Source organism: Oncorhynchus tshawytscha, unplaced genomic scaffold (assembly GCF_018296145.1).
Source record: "Oncorhynchus tshawytscha isolate Ot180627B unplaced genomic scaffold, Otsh_v2.0 Un_contig_1639_pilon_pilon, whole genome shotgun sequence".
Taxonomy (NCBI): domain Eukaryota; kingdom Metazoa; phylum Chordata; class Actinopteri; order Salmoniformes; family Salmonidae; genus Oncorhynchus; species Oncorhynchus tshawytscha.
The window spans coordinates 49,058-70,000 of NW_024609675.1; the positions used below are offsets into that span (position 1 = coordinate 49,058).

At 47.4% G+C, this 20,943-nt stretch overlaps 2 protein-coding genes across 3 annotated transcripts in view; one reads left to right on the forward strand and one right to left on the reverse strand.

Moving 5' to 3' along the window:
- Positions 1-877: 877 nt before the first annotated feature.
- On the forward strand, positions 878-5,318 carry LOC112241454 (trypsin-3-like). The gene is made up of 6 exons (XM_042316865.1): positions 878-1,241; positions 1,481-1,700; positions 3,712-3,903; positions 4,228-4,310; positions 4,668-4,786; positions 5,120-5,318. Exons 1-6 carry the CDS (start codon positions 1,169-1,171, stop codon positions 5,279-5,281), a joined length of 849 nt encoding a protein of 282 aa, XP_042172799.1. The 5' UTR covers positions 878-1,168; the 3' UTR covers positions 5,282-5,318.
- Positions 5,319-10,035: 4,717 nt separating this feature from the next.
- Positions 10,036-20,943, reverse strand: part of LOC112240485 (ras-related C3 botulinum toxin substrate 2) — a 34,103-nt gene continuing 23,195 nt past the window's right edge. The window contains exons 6-7 of one of the 2 annotated variants that reach the window (XM_042316861.1): positions 19,830-19,963; positions 10,036-12,018 (exon numbers count right to left, since the gene is read on the reverse strand). In XM_042316861.1, coding sequence (XP_042172795.1) covers positions 19,833-19,963 — 131 coding nt within the window. In that variant the 3' untranslated portion in view covers positions 10,036-12,018; positions 19,830-19,832. Of the gene's footprint in view, positions 12,019-19,829; positions 19,964-20,943 lie in introns of those variants that run through there. The other variant, XM_042316862.1, reaches the window with a different exon arrangement.

Sequence of the window (20,943 nt, forward strand, 5' to 3'; positions counted from 1 at the left end):
ACAGGGGGGAAATTAAACAGGCTCAGGCTTTATTTTCATCCACAGGGGGGAAATTAAACAGGCTCAGGCTTTATTTTCATCCACAGGGGGAAATTAAACAGGCTCAGGCTTTATTTTCATCCACAGGGGGAAATTAAACAGGCTCAGGCTTTATTTTCATCCACAGGGGGAAATTAAACAGGCACAGGCTTTATTTTCATCCACAGGGGGGAAATTAAACAGGCTCAGGCTTTATTTTCATCCACAGGGGGGAAATTAAACAGGCTCAGGCTTTATTTTCATCCACAGGGGGGAAATTAAACAGGCTCAGGCTTTATTTTCATCCACAGGGGGGAAATTAAACAGGCTCAGGCTTTATTTTGGTTATTTTGTTCATCTTTTTAAATGTAACCTTTATCTAACCAGGAAGTCCCATTGAGGTCAGATAGCCTCTTCCTCAAGGGAGACCTGGGACCGTTTGTGTGCTATTCAGAGTAGGAGTGCTGATGTACAGTAGAATCAGTTTGACCTTTTTAGATCAAAAGGAATTAGACTACATGGACGGGGGGTGGGGGATTCAGCTCCTGGATCAGCGCTCCTACTCTGAGACGCTTGATACACACAGGCCCTGGATTTTCAGGGCCCAGTTTTGCTTCCCTAACTGGTCATAACTGGCATAAACTGATCCTGGTCAAGTCACATGGTCAGAAAGAAACCAAGGCCCTAATCACAATAGGATAGACTCAGTCGGTATTTCGTCATGAGAATCTCATTAAACATCAGTTGACTATCACATCAAACTAGAACGATGTTCTTGTACTAGTGGTCTGTTAAGTTTATTAAGGTCTGAGGGCCATAGCAATGACAAATATACTCTGTGGCATGAATACAATGTCCATCACATGACAGTTCCTCACGTAACAACTAGGAGACAGGAAGCAAATATGAAGCAATAGGCTGATTTGGAATGAAGAAGAAGAAGAAGCCATGCCTCTCTAACCACTAGTTTAACTACTGCCCTCTGTTTTAATCTACCCATCTATTTTACTATGTAAACTGGCTACAGCCAAGAGACAACCAATGGAATTGAGTTGATTAGCATGTTGGATGCTGGTTGGTGGATACATTTTGAGATACGGGACCAGAATATGTTTAAAAACAGAGGTATCCTCTGGAAAGTATAGCGACCATGAAAACCATGAAGACACTGAAGACCATTATGATCCTGAGTGGTGTACTTCTGCTCTCCCTAATGTTGGCAGGTATGTTTATGCAATGTAAACTTCTACTCTACTGTTTGTCTCTGTTCACTCTCCATCTTTCTGTTTCTGTTGTTCACTACTCTTTCTGTCCTCCTTATGGAACCTTTTACTTTCCTTTTTCATTTTGATACAAACATGTCTTTGCTTCTTTTATTCCCTTATTTGTCTTTCTAATTAATATATTACATTCTGCCTATTTTACTTTCTCACTCTCTGGTAATCTCTTCTCTCTCATGCAGAGGCTACATTGGGCGACATTCAGAAGAGGATCATTGGAGGGAAAACCTGTGGTGCCACTGAAAGGTTGTACCATACAGTTATAGAATACCATAAAGACATTATTGTTGGGAAAAGCAGACCTGCCCCTTTGTTTGTTTGTGGTGGTTCACTGATCAGTAAGCAGTGGGTTCTAACTGCTGCCCATTGCGTGCCTACTGACGAGAATATACAGAGTGGATGGTAAGAGAATACAAGTTCATAATATATATTACTATCATCATGTCCATGTGTGTGTTTAGGGTGTGTGTGTTTGTGAGAGAGAGACAGAGAGAAGAGAAGTCAGAGAGAGAAGAGAGAGAGGAGAGAGAGAGACATGGAAAGAGAGGAGAGAGAGCCATGAAGAGAGAGAGAGAGAGAAGAGAGAGTGAGAGAGAGAAAGAGACATGGAAAGAGAGGAGAGAGAGAGAGTCATAGAGAGAGGGACAAACACCAAATTGAGACTCTGCACGCAGAATTCTGCAAAAATATCCTCCGTGTACAACGTAGAACACCAAATAATGCATGCAGATCAGAATTAGGCCGATACCCACTAATTATCAAAATCCAGAAAAGAGCTGTTAAATTCTACAACCACCTAAAAGGAAGCGATTCCCAAACCTTCCATAACAAAGCCATCACCTACAGAGAGATGAACCTGGAGAAGAGTCCCCTAAGCAAGCTGGTCCTGGGGCTCTGTTCACAAACACAAACACACACTACAGAGCCCCAGGACAGCAGCACAATTAGACCCAACCAAATCATGAGAAAACAAAAAGATAATTACTTGACACATTGGAAAGAATTAACAAAAAACAGAGCAAACTAGAATGCTATTTGGCCCTACACAGAGAGTACACAGTGGCACACCTGACCACTGTGACTGACCCAAACTTAAGGAAAGCCTTGACTATGTACAGACTCAGTGAGCATAGCCTTGCTATTGAGAAAGGCCGCCGTAGGCAGACATGGCTCTCAAGAGAAGACAGGCTATGTGCTCACTGCCCACAAAATGAGGTGGAAACTGAGCTGCACTTCCTAACCTCCTGCCCAATGTATGACCATATTAGAGAGACATATTTCCCTCAGATTACACAGATCCACAAAGAATTCGAAAACAAATCCAATTTTGAAAAACTCCCATATCTACTGGGTGAAATTCCACAGTGTGCCATCACAGCAGCAAGATTTGTGACCTGTTGCCACGAGAAAAGGGCAACCAGTGAAGAACAAACACCATTGTAAATACACCCATATTTATGCTTATTTATTTTATCTTGTGTCCTTTAACCATTTGTACATTGTTAAAACACGTATATATATATAATATGACATTTGTAATGTCTTTAATGTTTTGAAACTTCTGTATGTGTAATGTTTACTGTTAATTTTTGTTGTTTTTCACTTTATATATTCACTTTGTATGTTGTCTACCTCACTTGCTTTGGCAATGTTAACACATGTTTCCCATGCCAATAAAGCCCTTGAATTGAATTGAATTGAGAGAAGAGAAAGAGAGAGAAAGAGAACATAAGAGAAAAGAGTGAGAGAGAAGGAGAGACAGAGAGAGGAGAGAGAAAGAGAGAGAAGAGATAAGAGAGAGAAAATAAGAGAGGAGAGAGAGAAGAGAAAAGAAGAGAGAGAGACATGGAAAGTGAGGAGAGAGTGAGTCATGGAGAGAGAGGAGGGAGAGAAGAGAGTGAGAGAGAAAGAGAGAGATAAAGAGAAAATAAGAGAAGGAGAGAGAGACAGAGAGAAAATAAAAGAAAGAGAGAGAGAAAATAAGAGAAGCGAGGAGAGAGAGAGAGAGAGAGAGAGAGAGAGAGATGGAGAGAGAGAAAGAGAGAGACAGAGAGAGGAGGGAGAGAAAGAGAGAGAGAGAAAATAAGAGAGGAGAGAGAGAGAAAGAGAGAGAGAGAGAGAGGAGAGAGAGAATGAGAGAGAGAGAGAGAGAGAGAGAGAGAGAGAAAGAGAGAGAGAGAGAGAGAGAGAGAGAAAGAGAGAGAGAGAGCGAGAGAGAAAATGAGAGAGAGAGAGAGAGAGAGAGAGAGAGAGAGAGAGAGAGAAAATAAGAGAAAGGAGAGAGAGAGGAGAGGGAGAAAGAGAGAGAAAGAGAGAGAGAGTGAGAGAGAGAAAGAGAGAGAGAGAGTGAGACAGACAGATTTACAGTATTTGTTCATATGCTTCAATATTTCTATCTCTTGTTGTCTATCAGGAAACTGTATGTACGACTAGGTGCACATCCTTCAGGCCTAAATGTCGTAACCCTTGTTGAAGAACAGAACATTCATATATTTAAGGAAGGTATAGACCATGACATCATGCTACTGCACTTACCTGTTGACAGTACGGTAAAGGATACAACCTTTGCCAATCCTCCTGACTGTTCATCTACGCCTGTTCAGGGGTGAGTTGAAGTTTTATGCTGGTCAAGTGATGAGAAGATAATCTTTTGACAATATTGTGCTGTCCTATTAGATGAAGAGATGGTGGGATGGGTATTCTCACACAGCAATACATGTTAATGAGTTTTCAAAGAAAGACACCATCATGCTCCCCAAAATCTAACCCATTTTAGAAATGATTGTTAAGAGGAATATTAGGCTACTCACAACCCAAACATTTTTATTTTAAAAAATCCACACCACTTCTGGTTGTTGCTCTGAATGTTAACACCTCAATAACGTCTGTTCTGGAAGCCTGATTGAATTGTTTTATTCACCTGCTCTAGGAAGACATCTAAACCATCTATGGGTGAGGTAGTTCAGATTGCAGGCTATGCTGCCACTGCAGCTGACCATTTTCTCAGGAAAGGTGAGATGAACACACTGCAGATATGTTGTCTATAGTTTTCATCTTTATTTCAAAGGGTTGATTGAGCACAATATAGAGAGATTGATTATTATTATCCTATTGGCAATCATTGTATTCATTTACCAGCCTTTTGAAACCAGGTCCTGAAGTTTTAAATGTTGATAAGAATTCCTTTCCCAAGCAGTGTATGATTAATTAGAATATTTTATACTATGGTCTGGTGCTGAGACTGAAGTTGGTCTATTTATTAATATCCCACTTCTTAAGATGGTATAATGACATGCAATTTTCAACAGTCATACTGTAGAGAGACTATTAAATAAATCCCCATCTGACTTCCCCTTTTTGCCTCCCCAGTAAGTGATAAATCATCTACTCTGCAGTGTGCGGATCAAAATGTTAAGCGTTACAGCGACGCATCTTGTTTGAGGGAACACACATTCTGTGCTCAAAAATCCGGTGTGGATACCTGCTCAGTGAGTTCTGCTATTGTCACTAACCCAGTAGTAACTAGAACCATATTATTTTAGATAGGTGTGTCTCTTATCTAACTTTAGAAAACCTAGATTAGAAGATAATAGGGATAATCAGCGATGGGCTGTGCAGTAACCATGCAGCAGTGGCGTGATATGGCTATCAAGGCTGCTCTCTCCTGCAAAGGGCTGTTTTTCATAGAACTGCTCAGCCTGTTGTTGTTTATCCCACACATAACCTAGCTAGATGCTGTCAATAAATGTTTGTAGCCGTTTAGATATGATTGACATTCAAACGATGTCCTTAATAACCCCCAACCCTCTATACACACACAGGGTGACTCTGGAGGAGGTGTGGTGTATAAGGATCAGCTGTACGGTGTTATTGTCTCTGATGACAATAACTATGCATGTTCTGCAACATCATACTTCATGGATGTCTGCGAGTACAAAAAATGGATTTGGGACACTACTGGTATTACTAGCTGGGAGCCATGACAGTGGATTTAATTAACAGTAAAAGCTGATTACTGTATCCTAATAAACCATAATGAGATATCAGATCTCCCTACATGAATGCAATGTTTTTAGTCATTCTTGTTACAAGGGTAGTGTTTTTCTCAGGGATTTTGATATATCCCACTCTTACTCTGAATAGTACTACAGTATATTTACTGAATTAATGAACAAGATATATGTACATTGTAGTGGAAATTTCCTGTATTACCAAATCATGAGAGCAAACCACACACAAGTCAGAGTTATCATAAAGTTCATCTTTAATTATATGAGCTCCATCACAACCCTGTGACTCTCAGATCAATTCAGTGTGTATAAATGAATTCTCTGAGAGTGCTTACACATTGCAACTGAGATCCTTTATAGCAAAGACACACATAGCCAGACAGCATTGGCTATAAATTATCGTTCAGATTTGTCTCCTAAACTATGTTCTTATCTCGCTCTTGGTACCACTCAGGACCAAAAACAAAACCTCATCCACTAGCATATATCAAATACACCCCCTCCTGGACAAGATCACAGAGAGACAGTGACTGGCACACAGACATTGTGGAGCCACCTATCTGGTTCCCCATTTATCACACCATCCCTTCACATGGTTTAGGAATAGTTTACAGACACATTCATAGATAAGACTAACCTTTCCCCTCTCTGGGGCCCAATGTAACTTAGCCCTAGCAGGAAAGGGATAACTGCAAACTGCAAACAGTATTATCCAAAAGAAGACATTCTAATTACAAATATCTCACATAAGCATGCAATAAAATGAATAAAACATCTTATTTATAAATGTTACCTAAAGAATTCTGATTCTGCCACGACATGCCCCTCTCAGGGACATTGTCCCTTCTAAAGAATCAGAATATTAATTACATACTCAATATTTAAAAGAAACTGTAAAAAAAATCAAATCCCCTCAATGTCAAATACCTTAGATTATATGTAAGCCTTCTCCCTTCTGAAACTAAGTTTACAACCTTTATTCTATAAGACAAACTTGCACAGGTTTAATCACACAGAATAATCCATTTGATGAAAATAAAAACACAACATAGAAATGCTCCCTAAGTTACATGAGAACCAGTATCTAAACACAGGCCTCCTCACAACATATAGGACAGGCATCCCTCTAAGTCCTCATGCTCAGAGATGTAGTCAGGAATAGAGAATAGGTCAGGGAAATCATTCATATTCCAAATCATAATTAACAACCCAACTATTTATCCAACCAAAATTTAGAATGACATTCATCAGTGATTCAAATTGGTCTTATCACTCAAAGTAAAAACCTCAATTTAACACACATCAATATTAGCAGATTTACATTCATTCAGTATAATTATCCCATAATTCTACTATTAACTTTTTAAATCATGATTATAATACAGATCAGTATCTCAATGCATTCTTAATCTAAATTACTAACATGTACATGGTGTAGACCCCTTCAATCAACCTGATACCACAAAAGTATAAACAATTTTATTGGCACAGTTGACCAATCAGGGTATGATTCTTGTGGGGGAATAATCAGAATAGTTGGGTAACATAGATAAGATGTTTTATATTCATCATATGCTTGTGAGTTACTTCTCATCAGAATGTCTATTTTTGTATAATACTGTGGGCCGGTTGCAGTTCTCTGTTCTCTGACATGGGGTAAGGAGGGTGTATTTGATATATGCCTATCTTTTAAATCAATTATCTCTTGTCTCCACAATGTCTGTGTGCCAGTCACTGTGTCTCTGTGATCTTGTCAAGGAGGATGTATTTGATACATGTCTGTTGATAGGTTTTGTTTTATGGTCCTGAGAGCGAGAAAATAACATAGTTTAGGAGACAAAGCTGAACGATCATTTATAGCCAATGCTGTCTGGCTATGTGTGTCTTTGCTATAAAGGATCTCAGTTGCAATGTGTAAGCACTCTCAGAGAATTCATTTATACACACTGAATTGATCTGAGAGTCACAGGGTTGTGATGGAGCTCATATAATTAAAGATGAACTTTATGATAACTCTGACTTGTGTGTGGTTTGCTCTCATGATTTGGTAAATACAGGAAATTTCCACGACATTCTTCTGGCGTCTCTTTCGTTCTTCTTCAGATATCTTTACAGTTCAAAGTGGACGGCCCATGATAATGTCCCAATTTCAATGTCTCATCTTTACCACTCATGTCTTGTCCATTTGTCAACCAATACACCAGCATCATAAGAAAATATTAGAACAGATCTCTCTCCATGATCACTCCAAGTGGACTCTCACAGTATGAGAGAAACATGAAAGAAAAGCAGTTGATAGCTTAGATCTGATACTGTACACCAATTTCTGGCTTGGGTTCTTTCTTTCGGTAGAAGTGGTTTGGAAGGCCTTCTTCAAAGCCTTTGTCACTCTTCTTCAGCCAGTTACAGGGGGTTTTGAGGTACACACACCATTCGGTCCAATTATCTCTTCCATGCATTAAGATACCGTCTAATGTCACTTTTCATGATAACCTCGAAAGAACAGATCAGAACAACAGTTTAGTTCAGTTCATTAACTACATGATAAATTATTACTTTTACCAATTATTCTTAATACACATATCTAAACATTTTTCACAGAGAATATCAAAACATTCTATTGAAACTATTCTTTCAAATTGGTTTATACTCCCCATCTCACTGTCAACTCCATCGTAGAGCCAAGGATCAAGAAATTAGACCTATACCCCTCGGGAATAGAACAAAACAAACACAACAATACAATACACTCAACAATACAAGACACTCCTTCACATATCACTCAAGGTGTATAACTTCAATTCAAACCCTCAAAAACTGGATCCTCCTCCATGTTTTACACACATCTCTCCGTATGAGAGTAATATAAAACAAAACTGGATCCTCCCCCATGTTTTACACACATCTCTCCGTATGAGAGTAATATAAAACAAAACTGGATCCTCCCCCATGTTTTACACATATCTCTCCGTATGAGAGTAATATAAAACAAAACTGGATCCTCCCCCATGTTTTACACACATCTCTCCGTATGAGAGTAATATAAAACAAAACTGGATCCTCCCCCATGTTTTACACACATCTCTCCGTATGAGAGTAATATAAAACAAAACTGGATCCTCCCCCATGTTTTACACACATCTCTCCGTATGAGAGTAATATAAAACAAAACTGGATCCTCCCCCATGTTTTACACACATCTCTCCGTATGAGAGTAATATAAAACAAAACTGGATCCTCCCCCATGTTTTACACATATCTCTCCGTATGAGAGTAATATAAAACAAAACTGGATCCTCCCCCATGTTTTACACATATCTCTCTGTATGAGTGTAATATAAAACAAAACTGGATCCTCCCCCATGTTTTACACATATCTCTCTGTATGAGTGTAATATAAAACAAAACTGGATCCTCCCCCATGTTTTACACATATCTCTCCGTATGAGAGTAATATAAAACAAAACTGGATCCTCCCCCATGTTTTACACATATCTCTCTGTATGAGTGTAATATAAAACAAAACTGGATCCTCCCCATGTTTTACACACATCTCTCCGTATGAGAGTAATATAAAACAAAACTGGATCCTCCCCCCATATCCGTATGAGAGTAATATAAAACAAAACTGGATCCTCCCCCATGTTTTACACATATCTCTCCGTATGAGAGTAATATAAAACAAAACTGGATCCTCCTCCCCATGTTTTACACATATCTCTCCGTATGAGAGTAATATAAAACAAAACTGGATCCTCCCCATGTTTTACACATATCTCTCCGTATGAGTGTAATATAAAACAAAACTGGATCCTCCCCATGTTTTACACATATCTCTCCGTATGAGTGTAATATAAAACAAAACTGGATCCTCCCCATGTTTTACACATATCTCTCCGTATGAGAGTAATATAAAACAAAACTGGATCCTCCCCCATGTTTTACACATATCTCTCCGTATGAGAGTAATATAAAACAAAACTGGATCCTCCCCCATGTTTTACACATATCTCTCCGTATGAGAGTAATATAAAACAAAACTGGAAAAAAATATAAAACAACATTTCAACTAACCTAATCAAATTAAAATCACAAAACTGAAAAAACTCCACAAAGAAAACTGATTTAACCCCTATGGTCATAGGAAAATAGACTTAAAGCAGCATACCCTTAGTTAAAAGCAATGCCCTCTCCTTCTTCACAGTGGTCCAAATTACAAATATGGCTAAGAACTATAAACTCAAACATATTTACCAATTACACAAATGATCTTGAAAGCAGTATTAAAAATGACCTTAAATTCATTATCCAAATGGCTTTCCAATGCGGGTGATCAAGCCACAACGGAAGGTCATCATAGATGTCATAGGTCATCATAGAGGTCATAGGTCATACAAAACCCTTCAAAGAAGTGTTTTTCACTATATTAGACAAATTGCAAACAATAGTCAAATAGTTCCTACATGTTGTATCCCAGGTTCCCAGAACATTCCTTTATCAAAAGAATTAACGTGTGTAATTAAAACTCAGAAAATAAAAACTCATTCAAATCCCATGTGGTGCGTTTCCCCTTTAAGATACATTTGCACTAAAACAAAAACTTCCAGGCCCTTTTCAATGTGGTAGTTTATGGCCTCAATCTCACTCACTCTCCCCAAGAGCATAGTCCCTGGAAACATTCCAAAGAGAGACAATGAAACACCCATTTTCCCAGAAAAAACACAAAACACTTTGTTAGTATTTATTACACTACATCGATTCAGAAACTCAAAAATGAACTATAAACCAAACCTAATGATAACTCCACTGTACCTCACATCATGAATCATAAGTTTTAATCAACATCAATGTATATGTATGCTTAATTGAACATGTTACCCTTAGATACAATTATCCTTACTATCTAAATACTTTTTCCTCTGTCGCAAACGTAGTACATTTCTCAGCGTAAGAAATCAGTCATTTAATCCCAGGCATTTAATAAAAATGTAAACGTGTTCTCCCATGGCTCCTTCAACTTACATATTTAGATAACTTCCATCCGTCCCGGAAGAAAGAATCCTCCTCAAACACATCAGAGTTCAATGTTTAATTAAGTTAAATCAACTCCTAAAACAAACAAACAAATAAACAAACCCCTTTAATTAGCAATCTAATAATTTCAACCTGTTGATATAAATTTAGTAAAGACGATCCTGATTTTTAACAAATCTAAAATCTTTCAAAAGTTGGCGCTGTCTTATCAGCGTAAAAATCGAAACAAACTTTTTTCCACTCATATCCACAAAGTTTTCATTCCCCAAAGGTCAATACTGTTCAGCTCATCCATTAATGATCTTCCTTTGGTCTGTACAGGGTCTGAAGTTCCAATGTATGCAGATGATACAGTGATAAATTCATGCAAATAACAAACAATCTACACAAGAACGCACTATTATAATGGTTCAGATGACAAAATTGCTCAGAGGCTCATGTTTACATCTCAATAAAATAAAACACAGTCTGCATGTTAAAAAAACACCAACTGATGCCCCTGAGACAGATGTCTATGTATCAGGGGAAAAGCTCCCAGTAGTATCTGATTTTAAGTACCAAGGCATCATACTTGATTCCAATCTTTCTTTTAAAAAACAAATAAAAAAGGTAACTCAAATAACCAAATTCAACCCAGCTAATTTCCCAAAACATATGAAATAGTTTTGACTATAGCGGTAACAACACTATAATTAAAATCTATGATACTCCCCCACTTAACATACTAGTTTACTAGTTTGGCCCAAGCTTGCTTTTCAACATTCATACCCATTCAGTCTTCTGCCAACAGGCTCTCAAACTACTCAACCTGCAATCAACTTTAATGACCTGACATTGTTCCACCTAATGGAAACATACTATAATGTTAGACTACATTAACTTTCCTGCTCAAATTCACTGGTGTTACCTAAACAATCAAACCAAGCATTACTCCAGCGATGATTTCCATATGCCAAATGAATAGATTAGCAATCAAAGAATAAAATGGACAGTTAATGACTAGGAAACAGATCTTGTGCCTTTGAATAAAAGTAGATTATGTTTACTTCTGCAACGTCTTTCAATGACTTTACTACATCACATTAATCACGCAATGATAATTAATTTGATGGAAAACCTTAAGCTTTGTACGACATTATAAATTACGTCGAGATTCCCTCTTAATTCTCTCTAACTTTATGGAAAACAGTTTATTCAATTAATCCCGCAACTTCTCTCATACTGGGAAGAAAAATATAACATTTTCAGACCTTAAGGGCAGTTTTATTTCAAATGTTGTACCCAGACGGAGATAATCAATATGCGTTTTAAGGTTACATTGTTAGGGTAAGATAACCAAAAGTGGACACACTCTAATCCGTTTCTACAGCTCAATTTCCCAGATTTTGTAGACTAGTTTAATGGTGCTTAAACCCTCATCTTTATCAAATTATCTATCTATCCATTTGACAGAAACACAGATGTCATACACTATATACCAGTACCTAACAAGCACACATTAGAGACCATTGTAATAGATTTAACATTACTTAATTATAATATTTTATATTTATTTAACCATGTAGGCTTTCATAAATCAATGTTTTTTCTTCTAGCACAGAAAAACTAAAAGTCCTTTTTGAGTTAACATCTGGCTCCCTGGTTTGTTCGCTGTCCATTTTCACTCTTAGCTGCATCTAGAGAAACAACAACAACAGATTGAGAGAATAATGTAGATAGAATACAGGTAAATGTCATCTCTAGTTTTCTCACTCTCACCCTCTTTCTTTCACCCACTATCGGCTTCTTTTTTTTACAGAGATTCCAAACCTCCCTTCCTCCATCTCTCCCTTTCTCGCCCTTTCTCCCTCACTCCATTTCTCTCAGTAGTTAGAGAACTAGGCATCACTTCTTCCTAACCTTGGTGGGCTGTGGGAAGAGCCCGTGCCTCTCTCCCTTCCTCCCTCCCTCCTTCCCTCTTCCTTCCTCCTTCCCTCTCTCTCTCCCTTCCTCCCTCACTCCTTCCCTCTTCCTTCCTTCCTCCTTCCCCTCCCTCCCTCCCTCTCACCTGTTAGAGCAGTAGACATTTCTTCTTCCCCCCCCTCCCTCCCTCCCTGCCTCCCTCCTTCCCTCTTCCTTCCTTCCTCCTTCCCCCTCCCTCTCCCTGCGTCCCTCTCACCTGTTAGAGCAGTAGACATTTCTTCTTCCCCCTCCCCTCCCTCCCTGCCTCCCTCTCACCTGTTAGAGTAGTAGACATTTCTTCTTCCCCCTCCCCCCCCCCTCCCTGCCTCCCTCTCACCTGTTAGAGTAGTAGACATTTCTTCTTCCCCCCCCCCCCCCTCCTGCCTCCCTCTCACCTGTTAGAGTAGTAGACATTTCTTCTTTCCCCTCCCCCTCCCCCCCCTCTCCCTCTCCCTGCCTCCCTCTCACCTGTTAGAGTAGTAGACATTTCTTCTTCCCCCCCCTCCCTCCCTCCCTGCCTCCCTCTCACCTGTTAGAGCAGTAGACATTTCTTCTTCCCCCTCCCCCTCCCCTCCCTCCCTCCCTGCCTCCCTCTCACCTGTTAGAGTAGTAGACATTTCTTCTTCCCCCTCCCTCCCTCCCTCCCTCCCTCCCTCCTCTCCCTCCCTCCCTCCCTCCCTCCCTCCCTCCCTCCCCCTCCCTCCCTCCCTGCCTCCCTCTCACCTGTTAGAGCAGTAGACATTTCTTCTTTCCCCTCCCCCTCCCCCCCTCCCTCCCTGCCTCCCTCTCACCTGTTAGAGCAGTAGACATTTCTTCTTCCCCCTCCCCTCCCCCTCTCCCTGCCTCCCTCTCACCTGTTAGAGCATTAGACATTTCTTCTCCCCCTCCCTCCCCCTCCCTCCCTCCCTGCCTCCCTCTCACCTGTTAGAGCAGTAGACATTTCTTCTTCCCCCTCCCCCTCCCTCCCTGCCTCCCTCTCACCTGTTAGAGTAGTAGACATTTCTTCTTCCCCCCCCCTCCCCTCCCTGCCTCCCTCTCACCTGTTAGAGCAGTAGACATTTCTTCTTCCCCCTCCCCCCTCCCTCCCTGCCTCCCTCTCACCTGTTAGAGCAGTAGACATTTCTTCTCCCCCTCCCTCCCCTCCCTCCCCCTGCCTCCCTCTCACCTGTTAGAGCAGTAGACATTTCTTCTTCCCCCCCCCCCCCCCCCCCTCCCTCCCTGCCTCCCTCTCACCTGTTAGAGCAGTAGACATTTCTTCTTCCCCCTCCCCCCCTCCCTCCCTGCCTCCCTCTCACCTGTTAGAGTAGTAGACATTTCTTCTTCCCCCCCCCCCTCTCCCTGCCTCCCTCTCACCTGTTAGAGCAGTAGACATTTCTTCTTCCCCCTCCCCTCCCCCTCCCTCCCTGCCTCCCTCTCACCTGTTAGAGCAGTAGACATTTCTTCTTCCCCTCCCCCTCCCTCCCTGCCTCCCTCTCACCTGTTAGAGTAGTAGACATTTCTTCTTCCCCCTCCCCCTCCCCCTCCCTCCCCCTCCCTCCCTGCCTCCCTCTCACCTGTTAGAGCAGTAGACATTTCTTCTTCCCCTCCCCCCCCCCCCCTCCCTGCCTCCCTCTCACCTGTTAGAGCAGTAGACATTTCTTCTTCCCCCCCCCCCCCCCCCCCCTCTCTCCCTGCCTCCCTCTCACCTGTTAGAGTAGTAGACATTTCTTCTTCCCCCCTCCCTCCCTCCCTCCCTGCCTCCCTCTCACCTGTTAGAGCAGTAGACATTTCTTCTTCCCCCTCCCCCTCCCCTCCCTCCCTCCCTGCCTCCCTCTCACCTGTTAGAGCAGTAGACATTTCTTCTTCCTCCCCCTCCCTCCCTCCCTCCCTCCCTCCCTCCCTCCCTCCCTCCCCCTCCCCCTCCCTCCCTGCCTCCCTCTCACCTGTTAGAGCAGTAGACATTTCTTCTTCCCCCCCCCCCCTCCCCTCCCTCCCTGCCTCCCTCTCACCTGTTAGAGCAGTAGACATTTCTTCTTCCCCCCCTCCCCCTCCCCTCTCCCTGCCTCCCTCTCACCTGTTAGAGCATTAGACATTTCTTCTCCCCCCCCCCCTCCCTCCCTCCCTGCCTCCCTCTCACCTGTTAGAGCAGTAGACATTTCTTCTTCCCCCCCCCCCCCTCCCTCCCTGCCTCCCTCTCACCTGTTAGAGTAGTAGACATTTCTTCTTCCCCCCCCCTCCCTCTCCCTGCCTCCCTCTCACCTGTTAGAGCAGTAGACATTTCTTCTTCCCCCCCCCCCTCCCTCCCTGCCTCCCTCTCACCTGTTAGAGCAGTAGACATTTCTTCTTCCCCCTCCCTCCCCCTCCCTCCCTCCCTGCCTCCCTCTCACCTGTTAGAGCAGTAGACATTTCTTCTTCCCCCCCCTCCCCCCCCCTCCCTCCCCTGCCTCCCTCTCACCTGTTAGAGCAGTAGACATTTCTTCTTCCCCCCCCCCCCCTCCCTCCCTGCCTCCCTCTCACCTGTTAGAGCAGTAGACATTTCTTCTTCCCCCCCCCCCCTCTCCCTGCCTCCCTCTCACCTGTTAGAGCAGTAGACATTTCTTCTTCCCCCTCCCTCTCCCCCTCCCTCCCTGCCTCCCTCTCACCTGTTAGAGCAGTAGACATTTCTTCTTCCCCTCCCCCCCTCCCTCCCTCCCTGCCTCCCTCTCACCTGTTAGAGCAGTAGACATTTCTTCTTCCCCCCCCCCCCCCCCTCCCTCTCCCTGCCTCCCTCTCACCTGTTAGAGCAGTAGACATTTCTTCTTCCCCCCCCCCCTCCCTCCCCCTCCCTCTCACCTGTTAGAGCAGTAGACATTTCTTCTTCCCCCTCCCCTCCCCCTCCCTCCCTCCCTGCCTCCCTCTCACCTGTTAGAGCAGTAGACATTTCTTCTTTCCCTCCCCCTCCCCTCCCTCCCTCCCTGCCTCCCTCTCACCTGTTAGAGTAGTAGACATTTCTTCTTCCCCCTCCCCCTCCCTCCCTCCCTGCCTCCCTCTCACCTGTTAGAGCAGTAGACATTTCTTCTTCCCCCCCCCTCCCCCCTCCCTCCCTGCCTCCCTCTCACCTGTTAGAGCAGTAGACATTTCTTCTTCCCCCCCCCCTCCCTCCCTCCCTCCCTCCCTGCCTCCCTCTCACCTGTTAGAGCAGTAGACATTTCTTCTTCCCCCTCCCCCCCCCCTCCCTCTCTCCCTGCCTCCCTCTCACCTGTTAGAGCAGTAGACATTTCTTCTTCCCCCCCCTCCCCTCCCTCCTCTCCCTGCCTCCCTCTCACCTGTTAGAGCAGTAGACATTTCTTCTTCCCCCCCCCCCCCCCTCTCCCTGCCTCCCTCTCACCTGTTAGAACATTAGACATTTCTTCTTCCCCCTCCCTCCCCCCCTCCCTCCCTCCCTGCCTCCCTCTCACCTGTTAGAGCAGTAGACATTTCTTCTTCCCCCTCCCCCCCTCCCTCCCTGCCTCCCTCTCACCTGTTAGAGTAGTAGACATTTCTTCTTCCCCCTCTCCCTGCCTCCCTCTCACCTGTTAGAGCAGTAGACATTTCTTCTTCCCCCCCCCCCTCCCTAACTGCCTCCCTCTCACCTGTTAGAGCATTAGACATTTCTTCTCCCCCCCCCCCTCCCCCTCCCTCCCTCCCTGCCTCCCTCTCACCTGTTAGAGCAGTAGACATTTCTTCTTCCCCCCCTCCCCTCCCCCCCCCCCCTGCCTCCCTCTCACCTGTTAGAGCAGTAGACATTTCTTCTTCCCCCCCCCCCTCCCTGCCTCCCTCTCACCTGTTAGAGTAGTAGACATTTCTTCTTCCCCCCCCCCCCCTCTCCCTGCCTCCCTCTCACCTGTTAGAGCAGTAGACATTTCTTCTTCCCCCTCCCCTCCCCCTCCCTCCCTGCCTCCCTCTCACCTGTTAGAGCAGTAGACATTTCTTCTTCCCCCTCCCCCCCCCCCCTCCCTCCCTGCCTCCCTCTCACCTGTTAGAGTAGTAGACATTTCTTCTTCCCCCCCTCCCCCTCCCCTCTCCCTGCCTCCCTCTCACCTGTTAGAGCAGTAGACATTTCTTCTTCCCCCTCCCCCTCCCCCTCCCTCCCTGCCTCCCTCTCACCTGTTAGAGCAGTAGACATTTCTTCTTCCCCCCCCCCCCTCCCCCTCCCTGCCTCCCTCTCACCTGTTAGAGCAGTAGACATTTCTTCTTCCCCCTCCCCCTCCCCCTCCCTCCCTCCCCTCCCTCCCTGCCTCCCTCTCACCTGTTAGAGCAGTAGACATTTCTTCTTCCCCCTCCCCTCCCCCTCCCTCCCTGCCTCCCTCTCACCTGTTAGAGCAGTAGACATTTCTTCCCCCCCCCTCCCCCTCCCTCCCTCCCTCCCTCCCTCTCACCTGTTAGAGCAGTAGACATTTCTTCTTCCCCCCCCCCCCTCCCTCCCTCCCTCCCTGCCTCCTCTCACCTGTTAGAGCAGTAGACATTTCTTCTTCCCCCCCTCCCCCCCCCCTCCCTCCCTGCCTCCCTCTCACCTGTTAGAGCAGTAGACATTTCTTCTTCCCCCTCCCCCTCCCCCCCCCCCTCCCTGCCTCCCTCTCACCTGTTAGAGCAGTAGACATTTCTTCTTCCCCCTCCCCCCCTCCCTCCCTCCCTCCCTGCCTCCCTCTCACCTGTTAGAGCAGTAGACATTTCTTCTTCCCCCCCCCCCCTCCCCTCCCTGCCTCCCTCTCACCTGTTAGAGCATTAGACATTTCTTCTCCCCCTCCCTCCCCCTCCCCCTCCCTCCCTCCCTGCCTCCCTCTCACCTGTTAGAGCAGTAGACATTTCTTCTTCCCCCCCCCCCCCCTCCCTGCCTCCCTCTCACCTGTTAGAGTAGTAGACATTTCTTCTTCCCCCCCCTCCCTCCCTGCCTCCCTCTCACCTGTTAGAGCAGTAGACATTTCTTCTTCCCCCTCCCCTCTCCCTGCCTCCCTCTCACCTGTTAGAGCAGTAGACATTTCTTCCCCCCCCCCCCCCCCTCCCTCCCTGCCTCCCTCTCACCTGTTAGAGCAGTAGACATTTCTTCTTCCCCCCCCCCTCCCCCCTCCCTCCCTGCCTCCCTCTCACCTGTTAGAGCAGTAGACATTTCTTCTTCCCCCCCCCCCCCCCCTCCCTGCCTCCCTCTCACCTGTTAAAGTAGTAGACATTTCTTCTTCCCCCCCCTCTCCCTGCCTCCCTCTCACCTGTTAGAGCAGTAGACATTTCTTCTTCCCCCCCCCCCTCCCCTCCCTCCCTCCCTGCCTCCCTCTCACCTGTTAGAGTAGTAGACATTTCTTCTTCCCCCTCCCCTCCCCTCCTCCATGCCTCCCTCTCACCTGTTAGAGCAGTAGACATTTCTTCTTCCCCCTCCCCCTCCCTCCCTGCCTCCCTCTCACCTGTTAGAGCAGTAGACATTCTTCTTCCCCCTCCCCCTCCCCTCCCTCCCTGCCTCCCTCTCACCTGTTAGAGTAGTAGACATTTTTCTTCTTCCCCCCCCCTCCCTCCCTCCCTCTCACCTGTTAGAGCAGTAGACATTTCTTCTTCCCCCCCCTCTCCCCCTCCCTCCCTGCCTCCCTCTCACCTGTTAGAGCAGTAGACATTTTTCTTCCCCCTCCCCTCCCCCTCCCTCCCTGCCTCCCTCTCACCTGTTAGAGCAGTAGACATTTCTTCTTCCCCTCCCCCCCCCCCCTCTCCCTGCCTCCCTCTCACCTGTTAGAGCAGTAGACATTTCTTCTTCCCCCCCCCCCCTGCCTCCCTCTCACCTGTTAGAGCAGTAGACATTTCTTCTTCCCCCTCCCCTCCCCCTCCCTCCCTCCCTGCCTCCCTCTCACCTGTTACAGCAGTAGACATTTTCTTCTTCCCCCCCCCCCCCTCCCTCCCTCCCTGCCTCCCTCTCACCTGTTAGAGCAGTAGACATTTCTTCTTCCCCCTCCCCTCCCTCCCTGCCTCCCTCTCACCTGTTAGAGCAGTAGACATTTCTTCTTCCCCCTCCCTCTCACCCCCCCTCCCTCCCTGCCTCCCTCTCACCTGTTAGAGCAGTAGACATTTCTTCTTCCCCCCCTCCCCCCCCCCCTCCCTGCCTCCCTCTCACCTGTTAGAGCAGTAGACATTTCTTCTTCCCCCTCCCCCTCCCTCCCTCCCTGCCTCCCTCTCACCTGTTAGAGCAGTAGACATTTCTTCTTCCCCCCCCCCCTCCCCCCCCCCCCCCCCCTCCCTCCCTGCCTCCCTCTCACCTGTTAGAGCAGTAGACATTTCTTCTTCCCCCTCCCCCTCCCCTCCCTCCCTCCCTGCCTCCCTCTCACCTGTTAGAGCAGTAGACATTTCTTCTTCCCCCCCCTCCCCCCTCCCCCCCTGCCTCCCTCTCACCTGTTAGAGCAGTAGACATTTCTTCTTCCCCCCCCCCTCCCCCTCCCCCCTCCCTGCCTCCCTCTCACCTGTTAGAGCAGTAGACATTTCTTCTTCCCCTCCCCCCCCCCCCCCCGCCTCCCTCTCACCTGTTAGAGCAGTAGACATTTCTTCTTCCCCCCCTCTCCCCCTCCCTCCCTCCCTCCCTGCCTCCCTCTCACCTGTTAGAGCAGTAGACATTTCTTCTTCCCCCTCCCCTCCCCCTCCCTCCCTCCCCCTGCCTCCCTCTCACCTGTTAGAGCAGTAGACATTTCTTCTTCCCCCCCCCCCTCCCTCCCTGCCTCCCTCTCACCTGTTAGAGCAGTAGACATTTCTTCTCCCCCCTCCCCTCCCTCCCTCCCTGCCTCCCTCTCACCTGTTAGAGCAGTAGACATTTCTTCTTCCCCCCCCCCACCCCTCCCTCCCTGCCTCCCTCTCACCTGTTAGAGCAGTAGACATTTCTTCTTCCCCCCCCTCCCCCCCCCTCCCTCCCTCTCACCTGTTAGAGCAGTAGACATTTCTTCTTCCCCCTCCCCCTCCCTCCCTGCCTCCCTCTCACCTGTTAGAGCAGTAGACATTTTTTCTTCCCCTCCCCCCCTCTCCCTGCCTCCCTCTCACCTGTTAGAGCAGTAGACATTTCTTCTTCCCCCTCCCCTCCCCCTCCCTCCCTGCCTCCCTCTCACCTGTTAGAGCAGTAGACATTTCTTCTTCCCCCTCCCCCTCCCTCCCTCCCTGCCTCCCTCTCACCTGTTAGAGCAGTAGACATTTCTTCTTCTCCCTCTCCCCCCTCCCTCCCTCCCTGCCTCCCTCTCACCTGTTAGAGTAGTAGACATTTCTTCTTCCCCCTCCCCCTCCCTCCCTCCCTGCCTCCCTCTCACCTGTTAGAGCAGTAGACATTTCTTCTTCCCCCTCCCCCTCCCCCTCCCTGCCTCCCTCTCACCTGTTAGAGCAGTAGACATTTCTTCTTCCCCCTCCCCCCTCCCTCCCTGCCTCCTCTCCACCTGTTAGAGCAGTAGACATTTTTCTCCCCCCCCCCTTTCCCTGCCTCCCTCTCACCTGTTAGAGCAGTAGACATTTTTCTTCCCCCCCTCCCTCCCTCCCTCCCTCTCACCTGTTAGAGCAGTAGACATTTCTTCTCCCCCCCCTTTCCCTGCCTCCCTCTCACCTGTTAGAGCAGTAGACATTTCTTCTTCCCGACCTTGGTTGGCTGTGGGCAGAGTACTGCCCTGATAGCCTCGTCAAACACTGTCTTCAGGCCACGCTGGGTCAGAGCAGAACACTCCAGGTACTTTACAGAGTCTGTGGAGGGAGGGAGGGAGGGAGGGAGGGAGGGAGGGGGGGGAGGGGGGGGGAGGGAGGGAGGGGGGGGGGGGGGAGGGAGGGAGGGAGGTTGGAGGGGGAGGGAGGGAGGGAGGGAGGGAGGGGGGAGGGAGGGAGGGAGGGAGGGGGGAGGGAGGGAGGGGGGAGGGTGGGGGAGGGAGGGGAGGGGGGGGGGAGGGAGGGTGGGAGGGAGGGTGGGAGGGAGGGAGGTTGGGAGGGAGGGAGGGAGGGAGGGTGGGAGGGAGGGAGGGAGGGAGGGGGGGAGGGAGGGAGGGTGGGAGGGAGGGAGGGAGGGGGGGGAGGTTGGGAGGGAGGGAGGGAGGGAGGGAGGGAGGGAGGGTGGGAGGGAGGGAGGGGGAGGGAGGGGGAGGGAGGGAGGGAGGGAGGGTGGGAGGGGGGGAGGGAGGGAGGTTGGGAGGGAGGGGGAGGGATGGGAGGGTGGGAGGGAGGGAGGGAGGGAGGGAGGGGGAGGGAGGGTGGGAGGGAGGGTGGGAGGGAGGGAGGTTGGGAGGGAGGGAGGGAGGGTGGGAGGGAGGGATGGGAGGGAGGGAGGGGGGGGGAGGGAGGGTGGGAGGGAGGGAGGGAGGGACATGGGGGAGGTTGGGAGGGAGGGAGGGAGGGGGGGAGGGAGGGAGGGAGGGAGGGAGGGAGGGGAGGGGGGGGGGAGGGAGGGGGGAGGGAGGGAGGGGGGAGGGAGGGAGGGGGAGAGAGAGAGATGAAATACCATGGTGTGCCATCACAGCAGCAATATTTGTGACCTGTTGCCACAAGAAAAGGGCAACCAGTGAAGAACAAACACCATTGTAAATGCAACCCATATTTATGTTTATTTATTTTCCCTTTTGTACTTTAACTATTTGCACATCGTTACAACACTGTACATAGACGTAATATGACATTTGAAATGTCCTTATTATTTTGGAACTGCTGTGAGTGTAATGTTTACTGTTAATTTTTTA